We start from the raw sequence: 14489 nt of genomic DNA, 5'->3' as shown, positions 1-14489 counted from the left end.
ACCGTATCATTACGGGATCTGGCTCCCTGCCCACCAGGACCTAGTGGGACATCGGGTGATGGCATTTCACCAGGAAACTCTTGGGACCTATCGGGTACCCCTCTCCAGGATCCTGATCGGACACCAACTAGCTTGGTGCCGGTAGAACCCCGTGCTCAAGGTTGCGACCCTCCCAGTACCACGCATGAAAGTACTGGTCTGCCAAAGACCAGCTCTGCACCTCCCTCTGAACAGAGGCAGTCTGACTTTGAACCTATTGGGGCTCGTACTCGAAGCCATGATCTCCCCGACCCTTCACAGGGCAATCCAGGCCACACGGACTCTGGCCAATGGCCAACCGCATGTAAGCGGACCAGCGACCCTCTACGACGGGAATCCAAACGGGTGCGACTCTTCCTTGTTCGGCGGCTGCGGACCAAAAGGTAGACCACAGCCTCCTAAACCTGCAGGAGGGAAGAATGTGATAAAAATAATAACTTCCGGGAAGTTATGTCATCACTTCCTGTGAACTGTGAACTGTGAACTATGAACTATGAACTGTGTACATACCTCACTTCCTGTCATGTGTCACTTCCTGTTGGACTGGTATAAATACTGGTCTGTTCAGTATTGTAAGAGGCTTCTACCAGAGGCATGGTAAAGACCTCTCTTGTATATAGTGTGTTTATAAGTTACTTAAAGCTTACTTTAAAGTTACTTGATGGTAAGCCTCCTTTTTCTTACATCAGTACCCAGTCATCCCAAGGAAGGAGGCAACCTGTGCTGCAGAGCTGGGTTCTGGGATGCTGTGAATGGCATCCACGTTTGACTGGAGTGGGGATATACCGTCAGCCGACAACCGAAACCACACAAATTCGATCTCTGAAACAGCAAAGACACACTTTTCGCCATTCAGTGTGAGCTTGTGTTTTGCTAGAGTCGTGAAAACTCTGTGAAGGCGTTCGTCGTGAGTGGAGGTCGAGGGCCCATGCACGACGATGTCATCCAGGTAGATGGCCACCCCAGGAATGCCCGCGAGCACAGAGGACATCACCTTTTGGAAGCAGCTGGGTGCAGAGCCAAGTCCAAATGGCATCCTGGTGTACTGAAAGATGCCAGCATGTGTCACAAAAGCAATGAGGTCCCTGCTGCTGGGGTAGAGGGGAACCTGTAGATAGCCCTGTCGAAGGTCCAGTTTCGAGAACAGGATGGAACCATAGAACTGCACTGTGAGTTCCTCTGACGTGGGCAGTGGATATTTGTCAGGGATTACGGCCTTATTCACTGCTCGAAGATCGACACAGATGCGTAGACCACCTGACTTTTTCATTGCGACCACCAGGTTGGAGACCCATGGGGAGGCAGCAACTGGTTCAATGATGCCAGCTTCCAGTAGCTGCTTTAGTTCAGCTGTGACCCCGTCACGGAGAGCAAGCGGGATGCGGCGCAGTGGCTGAATGACGGGGGTAACGGTGGAGTCAACCATGGGCTGGTGGGTGAAGGCTGTCAGGCAGCCCAGACCCTCGAAGAGCACTGGCCACGTTTGGCGCCACGGTGAGGCGACATGCAGAATCGCAGACCCGCCGGTGTCCAAGAGAGAAAAACCCAGGTCAGGTACCGCGTGCATTTCGACTCTGGCAGTATGACTGCTTCATCTGTAAGGTGTGATTTGAGAAAAAGGCCCATTCAATTATCCAGTTTCAGTGGACAGGTACACCAAAGCAATCGAACATTGGCCTTTATCTCAAAAGGGTTGGAATACAAAAGGGGAGAAAGTTATGCTGAGCCTTGTACAGAGCCTTGGTCAGACCATATCTGGAGTACTGCCTTCAGTTCTGGGCACCGTACCTCAGGAAGGATATACTGTATTGGCCTTGGAGGAGTTGCAGCACAGATTCACCAGAACCAGGGGTCACAGTCTAAGGATAAGGGGTAAGCCATTTAGGACAGAGATGAGGAGGAATTACTTCACCCAGAGAGTGGTGAACCTGTGGAATTCTCTACCTCAGAAGGCAGTGGAGGCCAATTCCTTAAATATATTCAAGAAGGAGTTAGATATATTTCTTAAGGCTAACGTGATCAAGGGATATGGGGAGAAGGCAGGGACAGGGTACTGGATTTGGATGATCAGCCATGATCACATTGAATGGCGGAGCAGGCTCGAGGGGCCGAATGGCCTACTCCTGCTCCTATCTTCTATGTTCCTGTGTTTCTATGAATGATACCAGGGCTTAAATTATGAGGGCAGGATGCATCGACTAGGCTTGCATTTTCTCAAGAATAGAAGACTAATGGGTGATCTAATCGAGGTGTTTACGATGTTTAAAGGCTTTGATAGGGTAGATAGAGAGAAACTATTTCCTCTGTTGGGGGGAGTTCAGAAATAGTGGACACAATCTTAAAGTTAGAGCTAGGCCGTTCAGGAGTGATGTCAGGAAGCACTTCTTCACCCAAAGGGTAGTGGGAATCTGGAAATCTCCCCCAAATGCTATGGATCAATTGGCGCTTTCAAGATTGAGATTGATAGATTTGTTGGTAAATGTATCAAGGGATACGGAGCAAAGGCAGGTAAATGGCGTTGAGGTACAGATCAGCCATGATCTAATTGAATGACTTGACTGACTGGCTAATTGAATGACTGGGAGTGCGGCCTGAATTATGGGGATCCAGTCTTTGGATTGGGAGACCTCCCGAGGTCGTAAAAGACGCGATATTCATGCAAATTCTTTCTTTCTTCACAGAATCACAGAAACCCCACAGTGCAGATAGAGGCCATTTCGGCCCATCGAGCCTGCACCGACACATATCCCACCTGATCCCCGTAACCCCTACACCAACACGTATCCCACCCTATCCCCGTAACCCCACGTATTTAATCCCCCTAACACTAAGGGTCAATTTATCATAGCCAATCAACCTAACCCGCACATCTTTGGACTGTGGGAGGAAACCGGAGCACCCGGAGGAAACTCCACGCAAACACGGGGAGAATGTGCAAACTCCACACAGACAGTCACCCGAGGCCGGATTCGAACCCGGGTCCCTGGCGCTGTGAGGCAACAGTGCTAACCACTATGCCACCGTGCTAGTTCTATTTGAACTTAAAGCTTTGTCATTTGAGAGCGTCTTAAGAATTCTGAATTACGGAACAAAACATTCGGTTCTTTTTGGATCAACGTCAAAATGCAGGAATTTTTAAAAATCAAAATGAAAGGTACTCACATTTGGTGGGAATTTTAATGGGCAGAGACCGTGAGCTGCCCAGGGCATTTGTTGCTTTGCAGTAGTAGAAGATTTCCTCTCCGATGCCAAAGGGAACAGTAATAGTTTGACCAACATTTCTCAGACTGGTATCTTTTCCGTTGGAGACCTTGGACCAGGAGAAACTGTGGACTGGTGGGATACCATCACTGGAACATCTCATGGAAATCATATTTTCTTTTATGGATGTCCTTCTGATGACAGTGTTTTGAGGAGCGTCTTTGAAATACAAAAATTATCAACACATTAATATATACTGAGCTAAAGTCAGGAGTGTGATGGAGTGCTCACCACTTGCCTGGAGGGGTTCATTCTGCAACAACACTCAAGAAGCTCGACACCATGCAGGACAAAGCAGTCCGCTTGATCAGCAGCCTATCCACCACCTTAAACATTCACTCCCTCCACCACCGGCACACCATGGCTGCAGTGTGTACCATCTACAAGATGCATGGCAGCAACCCGCCAAGGCTTCTTCGACAGCACTTTCCAAACCCGCGATCTCCACATCCAGCAGGACAAGAGCAACAGGCGCATGGGAACACCATCACCTCCAAATTCCCCTCTGAGTCACGCACACACCGTCCCGATTTGGAGATACATCGGCTGTTCCTTCATCGTCGCTGGGTCAAAATCCTGGAACTCTCAACCTACCAGCACAGTGGGAGCACCTTTGCCATCGGAACTGCAGCGGTTCAAGAAGGCAGCTCACCACTGCCTTCTCAAGAGGCAACTAAGGATGGGCAATAAATGCCGGCCTTGCTAGCGACGCCCACATCCCGAGAATGAATTTTAAAAAAGAGTGAACCCAAGGGAGTTTAACATCTAATATGTGAGTCTCAGAATTTGGCTGGGGAGGCATTCAAGTTGGGACTGGATAGAGCTCCAACACTAGCATGTGTACAAACTGCGCTGTATTCCTGATTAGAGACTGATTTTACATAGAATTACATAGAATGTACAGCACAGAAACAGGCCCAACTGGTCCATGCCGATGTTTATGCTCCACACGAGCCTCCTCACACCCTACTTCATATCACCCTATTTGCATATCCTTCTATTCCTTTCTCCCTCATGTATTTATCTAGCTTCCCCTTAAAAGTATCTGTGCCATTCACCTCAAGCACTCCATGTGGTAGCGAGTTCCACATTCTCATCAGCCTCTGGGTAAAGCAGTCAGTGACTAACCTATATTTATGGCCCTTAGTTTTGGACTCCCCCCACAAGTGGAAACATCTTCTCAACGTCGACCCTATCGAACTGCTTCATAATTTTAAAGAGCTCTATCAGGTAACCTCTTAGCCTTCTCTTTTCTAGAGAAAAGAGGCCCAGCTTGTTCAGTCTTTCCTGATAATAACCTCTCAGTTCTGGTACCATCCTTGTGAATCTTTTTTTGCACCTTCACGCGTGCCTCATTTAATATGTGACCAACGGCACCTGTAACGCAAACAAGACTTGATAGCCAATACAGTACTTACATTTTACACTTAAGGTGACGGAGTTCACCAGTCGTTGGCTGGTTTTAGGGTAGTCGGACGTACAGCGAACACTTAGCCCATGATGCTTGAACGAAGGGTTAAAGGTCAGCACAGTGGAAACCTCGCCACTGTTCTTGGTGATGGTGTTGACAGTGGAATTTGGCAATTCACTCCAGGTTAGAGTGGGACAATTATCAGGGCAGGCGTAGAGGGATTTGCAGATTATATTCGCGGGTGTCCCTTCGCTTATATTCTCTGGGAGTAATATTTCTGGTGCATCCGGAGTCTCTGGACATTAAGAAAGATACAGAGGTTGGCAGTCAAACAGAACAGAGCCATCGACCCAATGATTCGCTTGGGTTTGTCCTATGCTTTTTCATAGAATCATAGAAACTTACAGCACAGAAGGAGGCCATTCGGCCCGTCGTACCTGTGCTGGCTCTTTGAAAGAGCAGTCGGGCTCAGTCCCACATCTTCGCGTTTTGTCCGTAACCCTGTGAGTTCCTCATCCTCAAGAACCCATCCAACTCCCTTTAAAATTATTTATGGAATCAGCTTCCACCACCTTTTCAGGTAGAGCGTTCCCGATCCTGACAACTCTCTGAGTGAAAACATTTCTCCTTATCTTCCCTTGAGATCTTTCTCCAATGATTTTGAATCTTTATTAGCCGAGGCATAGAATATAAGAGCAGGGAGGTTATGATGGAGCTGTACAAAACGCTAGTTAGGCCACAGCTGGAATACTGTGTGCAGTTCTGGCCGCCACACTATAGGAAGGATGTGATTGCATTGGAGAGGGTGCAGAGGAGATTCACCAGGATGTTACCTGGGCTGGAGTGCTTCAGCTATGGAGAGAGACTGGACAGGCTGGGGTTGTTTTCCTTAGAGCAGAGAAGGCTGAGGGGGGACCTGATTGAGGTGTACAAAATTATGTAGGGAATAGATAGGGTAGATAGAAAGGAACTTTTCCCCTTAGTAGAGGGGTCAATAACCAGGGGGCATAGTTTCAAGGTAAGGGGCAGGAGGTTTAGAGGGGATTTGAGGAAAAACTTTTTCACCCAGAGGGTGGTTGGAATCTGGAACTCACTGCCTGAAAGGGTGGCAGAGGCAGGAACCCTCACAACATTCAAGAAGCATTTAGATGAGCACTTGAAACGTCATAGCATACAAGGCTACGGACCAAGTGCTGGAAAATGGGATTAGAATAGACAGGGCTTGATGGCCGGTGCGGACACGATGGGCCGATGGGCCTCTTTCGGTGCTGTATAACTCGATGTCTATGACTCTATGACTCTCATTATCTTGAAAACCTCTATTCGATCACCTCTTATCCTTCTCTGTTCCACGGAGAACAGTCCTAACTTTTCCAACCTCTCCACATAACTGAAGTCCCTCAGCCCTGGTAACACCCTGGTAAACCTCCTTTGTACCGTTTCTAAGGCCTTTACATCTTTCCTGAAGTGTGGTGCTCAGAATTGTCCACAATACTCCAGGCTGAGGCCGAACCAGTGATTTATAAAGTTCTAACATCACCTCCTTGCTTTTTTACTCTGTGCCTCCTCTATCGATAAGGCCCAAGGAGCTCCATATGCTTATCTCATCTTCTGGTCAATCTTGAACCTAGGGCTTCTCAAAAAGGGAAGGACTGCTCCTGATGCAATTGCTGAGGGCAATGTTTTGGAAACGGTTTTGCATTCCCTGCGTTGACATCCCACAACCTGTTCCAGCAAAGTGACCGAACTAAAAGAAAGTCTTGCATTTCTACAGCACCTTTCACAACCTCAGGACTTCCCAAAGTGCTTTACAGCCAATTAAGCAGTTTTGAAGTGTAGTCACTGTTGTAATAGAAACATAGAAGATAGGAGCATGAGTAGGCCATTTGGCCCCTCGAGCCTGCTCCGCCATTCAATGAGATCATGGCTGATCATCCAAAGTCAGTACCCTGTCCCTGCCTTCTCCCCATATCCTTGATCCCTTTAGCCTTAAGAAATACTGTATATCCAACTCCTTCTTGAATATATTTAATAAACTGGCCTCCACCGCCCTCTGTGGCAGAGAATTCCACAGGTTCACCATTCTCTGGGTGAAGAAATTTCTCCTCATCTCAGTCCTAAATGGCTTACCCCTTATCCTTAGACTATGACCCCTGTAATGTAGGAAACACAGTAGCCCACTTGCACAGAGCTAGCTCCCACAAACACCAATGTAAACATCAATGTGACAATGACCGGATCATTTTTTTTTTAGTGACATTGGTTGAGGGATAAATATTGGCCCAGGACACTAGGGAGAACTTCCCTGCTTTTTTTCCAATCAACTTGAGAGGGCAGATGTTGCCTCAGTTTAACATCTAATCTGAAAGAGTGTCAGCCTGGATTTTGAGCTCAAGTCTCCTGGGGTGGGACTATGAACCCACGACCTCACAGGCGAGAGAGCGAGAATGCTAAACCCACTGAGCCATAGTTGACACTGACAAACTAAGTGTCAAAGGAACTGAGACTTACGGAGAACCTGCAGTTGGACGGGTTCTGTGAAAGTATGATCCTCGAAGCCCTCCAAATCCACATAGAAGTAATACATGCCACTATCATTGGGACTGAGATTATTGATCCTCAAGGAGCAATCCTTCTGCTTCAGGTCTCCAACTATTTTGGCTCGTCCCTCGAATTTGGACATCACATATTTGGGATCTTTGGTGTAGTAGACTGTATACTTCCAGTAATACCAGTAGTTAAACCAGGCTCCATGCAGGGCTGTGTAAGGGTGTGAAGGAAAGTCGAAAGTACAGGGTATAACCACACAAGATCTGCTCACGGCCACACTCGGCAGAGCTCGGATGGACCATTCCTCTGACAACACGCCTAAAAAGGAACGAGGTGGGGGGAAGAAGTGAATGAAACAGTGCACAACAAACAACATCAGATCTGCTTCTCCTTCCACCTGGCAGCTGCCTGAGGCTGAACCAAACCTTGGTGTCGTATTTGACCCTGAGATGAGCTTCTGAACACATATCCACTCCATCACTAAGACCGCTTACTTCCACCTCTGTTACATCGCCCGTCTCCACCCCTGACTCAGCTCATCTGCTGCTGAAACCATCATCCATGCCTTTGTTATCTCTAGATTCAACTCTTCCAAAGCTCTCCTGGCTGACCTTCCATCTTCCACCCTCCGTAAACTTGAGGTCATCCAAAATTCTGCTGCCAGTATAATAACTCGCCCCAAATCCCATTCATCAATCACCCCCGTGCTCGCTGACCTACATTGGCTCCCGGTTGATCAACGACTCAATGTTAAAATTCTCATCCTTGTTTTCAAATCCCTCCATGGCATCGCCCCCTCCCTATCTCTGTAACCTCCTCCAGCCCGACAACCCCCCGAGATCTCTGCACTCCTCCAATTCTGGCCTCTTGCGCGTGCCCCAATTTCCATCACTCCACCATTGGCGGCCGTGCTTTCATCCGCCTTGGCACTAAACTGTTGAATTTCCTCCCTAAACCTCTCCGCACTCTCTACCTCCTCCTCCTCCTTTAAGGCGCTTCTTAAAACTTATCTCTTTGAGCAAGCTTTTTCGTCACCTGTCCTAATGTCTCTTTATATGGCTTGGCATCAATTTTTGTTTGATAACGCTCCTGTGAAGCGCCTTGGGACGTTTTACTATGTTTAAGGCACTTCGTGAATACAAGTTTTTGTTGTTGTTGTTGAAAGAGTGTTCTCTGATGATTTGAGAATCGGCTGCCTCTTTGAGACACCCCCTGCCCAAGATCAATTTCACAGCCCCCAAAGTCTCTTTATAATTCACTGGCTGCATCCTCCGCTGCATTATTGTGGCCAATTCTGAGCGCCACACTTTAGGAAGGATGCCAAGGCCTTGGAGAGGGTACAGAGTAGATTTACTAGAATGGTACCAGGGATGAGGGACTTCAGTTAAGTGGAGAGACTGGAGAAACTGGGGTTGTTCTCCTTAGAGCAGAGAAGTTTAAGGGGAGATTTGATAGAGGTGTTTAAAATTATGAGGGATTTCTTATGTTCTTATTTTGATAGAGTAAATAAGGAGAAACTGTTTCCACGAGAGTCGGTAACCAGAGGACACAAATTTAAGGTGATTGCCAAAAGAACCAGAGCAGAGACGAGGAAACATTTTTGGCGCAGCGAGTTGTTATGATCTGGAATGGGCGGTGGAAGCAGATTCGATTGTAACTTTCCAAAAGGGAAGAGGATAAATACTTGAAGGGGAAGTATCCGCAGGGCTATGGGGAAAGAGCAGGGGGGTGGGTAGTGGGACTAAATGGATAGCTCTTTCAAATAGCTGATGGGTCGAATGGCCTCCTTCTGTGGCCTAGAAATTGGACATCGACTAAAACCAGCGTGGCCTCGGGTTTACGGCTGCTGAAAATTCACACTGGGGGGCTAAAGATGATTAGCCCAGTGCTAACTTACAGTGTAACCCACTCCTGGTGGCGTCAGTGGAGGCATCTGACCCGAAGTTACCATCGAGGAGTGGCGTTACAGCTTCTTACAGCCCCTGGGAGCGAGGCTGTGCAGTTCGCAATGAATTGTGGGCAATTAAAAGAGCAATGAATTAAAGGGGCAGTGCTTTCAGAACTAATAAAAATTAAAATCAAGTGAAAAAAATAAATTTCTGCCCTTACAGCCTTTCAAAAAAAAATTTACCTTAAAATACTCCCAAATGGGAGTCTCCCGCACTTAAAGCTGAATTCCCTTCCAAACCTCAAAAAAGGGGAAAAGTGCTTCAGCACTAACACAAATGGCTCAGCAAGCCAGGGAAGGGGCACCCAGAGTCCCACACACAGCACTCCAACTTTGTGCAGGAGGTCAACACTGCAAGAGAGTTCCCCTACACAGGAGGCAGGAGGCCCTCCAGGAAGAAGGATGTGGGACTACATCACCGAGGCCATCACTGCCAGCAGTGTCGCCCCCTCCCCCCCCCCGCCCAACCATCTGGCTCCAATGCCCAAAGAAGCTTCATGACCTCAGAGCATTGGTCAAAGTCAGTGAATGTATCTTCAAAAGCCATCTCCTGCCAACTGAATCACTAGCCTCACACAGTGCTCATTGAACTACATCCCCCCCACCCCCACCCAATCACTTACCTACCAACAATTTTTATCAATCACGAGGCACATCTCCCATTCCTAGCCTCACCTCAACCCCTTGGAGGAGACGGAGCAGGCCATTCTTGGCAGGGGCATGGCTGAGCCCTTGGCCAGCGGCGGGGCAGAAAGGATACAAGATGCTGGTATCCTCATGTGTTATCCTGCTTCTGGCATGCACCTCTTGTTTTCCCACCCTCCCCTCACCACAATGCCACCCTTGTGCCTTACTCATTTCACACACCCAAAAAATGCAGCCTGCCCAGCCAGTGGTTGACCAAGAAGAGGAAGAGGAAAGTGAAGAAGAAGGAACACCGTCACTCAATTTGACACTCCCAGTCACCAGCTCCTCAAAGTCGACCAGCAAGGCCATTTACAGTGTCCCCCACTGAAAGCCAGCAGCCTTCCAGCAGCCATGCTGCAGTCATTGGGGTAGCACTGTGTGACATCAGTAGGATGGGCAAAGGCACACACAAGAAAGTCAATGCATAAGGGTGATGAGTTGATTTCTTGATGTCATATTGGATGGATAGATGTATAAAGTTGGATTGAAAAGTTTGCTTTGTGGTGGCTTTTACTTCAGCATTGTGGCCAAGAGGATGTTGTGATGGTCAGTAACAGAGGGAATGTAAGGTGTGGGGCTAATATTAAAAGGGGAATTGGGTTTGTGGTCACTGGTACCGCAAGCGGATGATTCCATCCCGGGTATCCTGGCCAGAAAGGGGCTGTCTGAGTTGCATCCTTCATTCTGCTTCCTCCTCTTCTGCTTCCTCCTCTTCTGCTTTCAGCTTCTTCCTCTTCTGTGTCTTCCTCTACTGTGTCTTCCTCTTCCCTCTGCGAGCGGATGCTGTAAATCTGAAATGGCAGCATAAAATGCTGGAAATACTCAGCAGGTCAGACAGTATCTTGACCTGAGGTTATTTCAAGGGGGATAGAGTGTAAAAGTAGGGAAGTCTTGCTACAACTGTGCTGGGTGCTGGTGAGACCACACCTAGAGTACCGCGTACAGTTTTGGTCCCCTTATTTAAGGAGGGATATATTTGCATTGGAGGCAGTTCAGAGGAGGTTTACTAGGTTGATTCCTGCGATGGAAGGGTTGTGTTATGAGGAAAGGTTGAGCAGGTTGGGCCTATACTCATTGGCGTTTAGAAGAATGAGAGGTGATCTTATTGAAGCGGGAGTAACTATGACTCTCTTAAGGGCGCGGTGGACGAGCTGCTGCCGTGATTGACTTGAGTCGGGAAATCTCTCGGGGTTCTACCAGGCGAGTGAATCCCTCAATGTTCTATTGGGGTGAGAGCCCGCTTGGGGTTCTACTGAGTTGAGGACTCTCTCAGGCTCCCCCTAGAGTTGAGTCTAGAGTTACAATGTAACTGTGTAATCTTGGAGTTCTATAACACAGTGAGTCGTACCTCCACGAGGTCCCGCTGGGCAGCACGTCGGTGCTGGCTAAATGACTGGCCGAGAACCTCCAACCAAATAGGCAGAGTAACCAAACCTTCTCAGCCTCTTGTGATTTAGCAGGGCCTTGAGCAGCTCGGGGAGCCTCAGGTCTATAAGCCTTCCTTCTCAATGCTGGGGAGCCGGTGTTACAAGTAGCTGTGGCTTCTTTTGAGTTGTAAGTCATGGCGGGTCATACCTTTACGCTGTCCTGCCGGCGACACATCGGTACAGCCAAACCGACATGGGAGTAACTCAAAGATAATGATTGACGGCGATCATTCCCGTAGGAGGGGGCTTAAGAAACATAAGATTCTGAGGGGGTTGGACAGGGTAGATGCTGAGAGGATGTTTCCCCTTGTGGGGGAATCTAGAACGAGGGGGCATAGTCTCAGAATAAGGGGTCGCCCATTTAAGACAGAAATGAGGAGGAATTTCTTCTCTCAGGGGGTCGTGAATCTTTGGGATTCTTTACCCCGGAGAGCTGTGGAAGCTGAGTCATTGAATATATTCAAGGCTAAGATCGATAGATTTTTGAGCAACAGGGGAGTCAAGGGTTTTGGGGAGCGGGCAGGAAAGTGGAGTTAAGGCCAAAATCGGATCAGCCATGATCTCATTAAATGGCGGAGCAGGCTCGAGGGGCCGAATGGCCTGCTCCTGCTCCTATTTCTTATGTTCTTATGTGAACTCTGTTTTTCTCTCCATGGATGTTGCCTGACTTGTTGAGTATTTGCAGCATTTTCTGTCTTTTCAGAGGCCTTCCCTTACCATCCAAGGCCTTGCAAGCATTTAAACATATATTGCAGCAAGCCACTACTTTAACAAAATCCAAAAAAAAATCCAGAAGCTTAAATCCCAACTTACCTGAAAGATGTGTGTGCCCCTTTAGGAGGTGCTGACAGTGCCTCCGTCAGTCTGCTTGCATGCTGGGTTTACATGGCGCGTGCTTAGGACCCAGCGCTGAACTCAGCACTAGGGTCGAAGTTCTCCGTGGTGACGTTAAGTCGGCGTGTCACCACAGTGCCATTTTTGTTTTCAGGGCGCTACTACTTAGCAGCAGGACAACAAAAATGGCAGATGCCACGGGACCCGTCACCAGCTGGCAGAAGAGCAGCACCCACCGCTTTCTCCACATAAACGGGTGGCGATGAGATAGGGAATTTCTCCCCCTATGATTCTATATCTGGTCACTTTATGATTTAATACCAAATATGTTTCCCTACTTTAAGTAGTTACTCACACACACTCACTTATACACACTCATAGACACACTCACTCATACACACTCACTCACACACTCATGTATACTCAAACAGCCACACACACTAATATACACACACTTACACATACACGCTCAGTCATAAGCACACTCATGCACATACACATTCACACACAAGACACAAACAAATACTCACTCACACACACATACACACTCGTGCACATACACACACACACTCGTGTACATACACACACACACTCGTGTACATACACACATGCAAATACACACTTATACATGCACTCACACACACTCACATTCACGCACTCGTTCTATGATTCTATATCTGCTCACACTACGATTGAAGGTCAAATCTGTTCCCTTTCATTAAGTGGCTGCTCTCTCAATCCAAGGGCTATGATGAATCCAATTTCCTGAATTCAGCTCAGAAAGTAAATTGTACCTGGTAGCAAGTGGAGAAAGATTGGCATCAATCTGACGACCTCCATCTTCAGTTCCTCTCCTAAATGTAAAAATAAAAATAGGAAGTCTTTTTAACAAGTCTGACCCAGCATTCCTTCCTCAACAACTTGCATCTAAGTTGCAACTTTCAGGTAGTAAAAACAGCCCAAGGTGTTCCCCCAACATCAAGGCAAGGAAGGAGAGATTGGGAAGGGATGGTCAAAACCAACGGCAAAAAGAAAAATATTAGTTGCTCTGTCATCTCCTTTGCTGGGTGTTGGATCTTCTTTGCCATGGCTTAGTGGGTTTGTCACTCTCTCTCTCCTGCCTCTGAGTCAGAAGGTCGTGGGTTTGAGTCCTCGGGCCAGAGAATTTGAACACATATTCCAGGCAGACACTCCCTGGCGCCAGTATTGGGGAAGCACTGCCCTGTCAGAGGGGCAGTACTGATGGAGCACTGCAGTGTCAAAAGGGGCAGTACTGAGGGAGCGCTGCAGTGTCGAAAGGGGCAGTACTGCGGGAGTGCTGCACTGTCGGAGGGGCAGTACTGAGGGAATGCTGCACTGTCGGAGGGGCAGTACTGAGGGAGTGCTGCAGTGTCGGAGGGGCAGTACTGAGGGAATGCTCACTATTGGAAGGGGCAGTACTGAGGGAGTGCTGCACTGTCGGGTGGGGCAGTACTGAGGGAGTGCTGCATTGTCAAAAGGGGCATTACTGAGGCAGCACTGTGCTGTTGGAGGTGCCATCGTTTGGATGCCCATGTCTGCCCTCTCGGGTGGACATAGAAGATGGCAGGGCCACTATTTTGAAAAGCAAGGGAATTCTGCTGGGGCCTGCGGCCAATATTTATCCCTCAACTTACATCACTAAAAATAGTATCCCTGAACATTACCAAAATGTTATTTGTGGCACCTTACTGTGTGAAAATTGGCTTCCGTATTTCATACATTGCGACATTACAAAAAGAGAACTTAAGTTGTTAAGTGCTTTGGGACGTCCTGAGGTTGGGAAATGAACAAGGGTTTCACCCAAGGATGAAAACACTTTGGTTCTACTTACTGAAGAATCCCCAGGTTGTATCCTGTCGGACGAACTGATCCACTTCAGCTCACTAATGTAAACCTGGAAGTGTTGAGTTGAACAGGATCGCAGGCGATCAATTTTCACTTCCCACTGCAACAGACTAGAGGCGATTGGGAGTGAGCCGAGTTTGGGAGGATGTGAATCCGATGGGTCAGATGGTTTCTGACGTGATGCTTCTATGTCCTTATTTGGGGCAGTGGACGTCAAGTTGTGATAATTGTTTTAAAGCCGTGAAACCACACACGTTCCGCTTTTATCATCGACTGTTTGTGACAGACTAGTGCACAGAAACACAGCAATCTCACCGAGAGGCAGAAATTGGTCCATAGCCAAGTATGAAGCTGTAAACTCAACAGTCCACACTCACACACGCTCACACACTCAGTCACAATCTCAGACACACACACGATCTCACACACACAAACTCACACACTCGCACACACACTCACACTCTCA

General features: G+C 48.0%; 1 protein-coding gene across 1 annotated transcript in view; it reads right to left on the bottom strand.

Moving 5' to 3' along the window:
* Window positions 1-14158, bottom strand: part of LOC147097999 (sialic acid-binding Ig-like lectin 13) — a 36663-nt gene extending 22505 nt beyond the window's left edge. Inside the window, exons 1-5 of the mRNA XM_085971196.1 lie at window positions 14010-14158; window positions 12952-13011; window positions 7223-7579; window positions 4719-5006; window positions 3202-3459 (exon numbers count right to left, since the gene is read on the bottom strand). Of these exons, the coding sequence (XP_085827322.1) occupies window positions 3202-3459; window positions 4719-5006; window positions 7223-7579; window positions 12952-12997 (949 nt within the window). The 5' untranslated portion in view covers window positions 12998-13011; window positions 14010-14158. The remainder of the gene's footprint in view (window positions 1-3201; window positions 3460-4718; window positions 5007-7222; window positions 7580-12951; window positions 13012-14009) is intronic.
* Between the last annotated feature and the right edge of the window lie 331 nt (window positions 14159-14489).

The sequence above is a fragment of the Somniosus microcephalus genome, chromosome 30 (genome assembly GCF_052327205.1).
Source record: "Somniosus microcephalus isolate GS21.2 chromosome 30, FLI_Smic_1.0, whole genome shotgun sequence".
Lineage (NCBI taxonomy): Eukaryota > Metazoa > Chordata > Chondrichthyes > Squaliformes > Somniosidae > Somniosus > Somniosus microcephalus.
The sequence above is the reverse complement of the archived record's forward strand: the minus strand, read 5'-3'. Positions and strand labels throughout refer to the sequence as shown.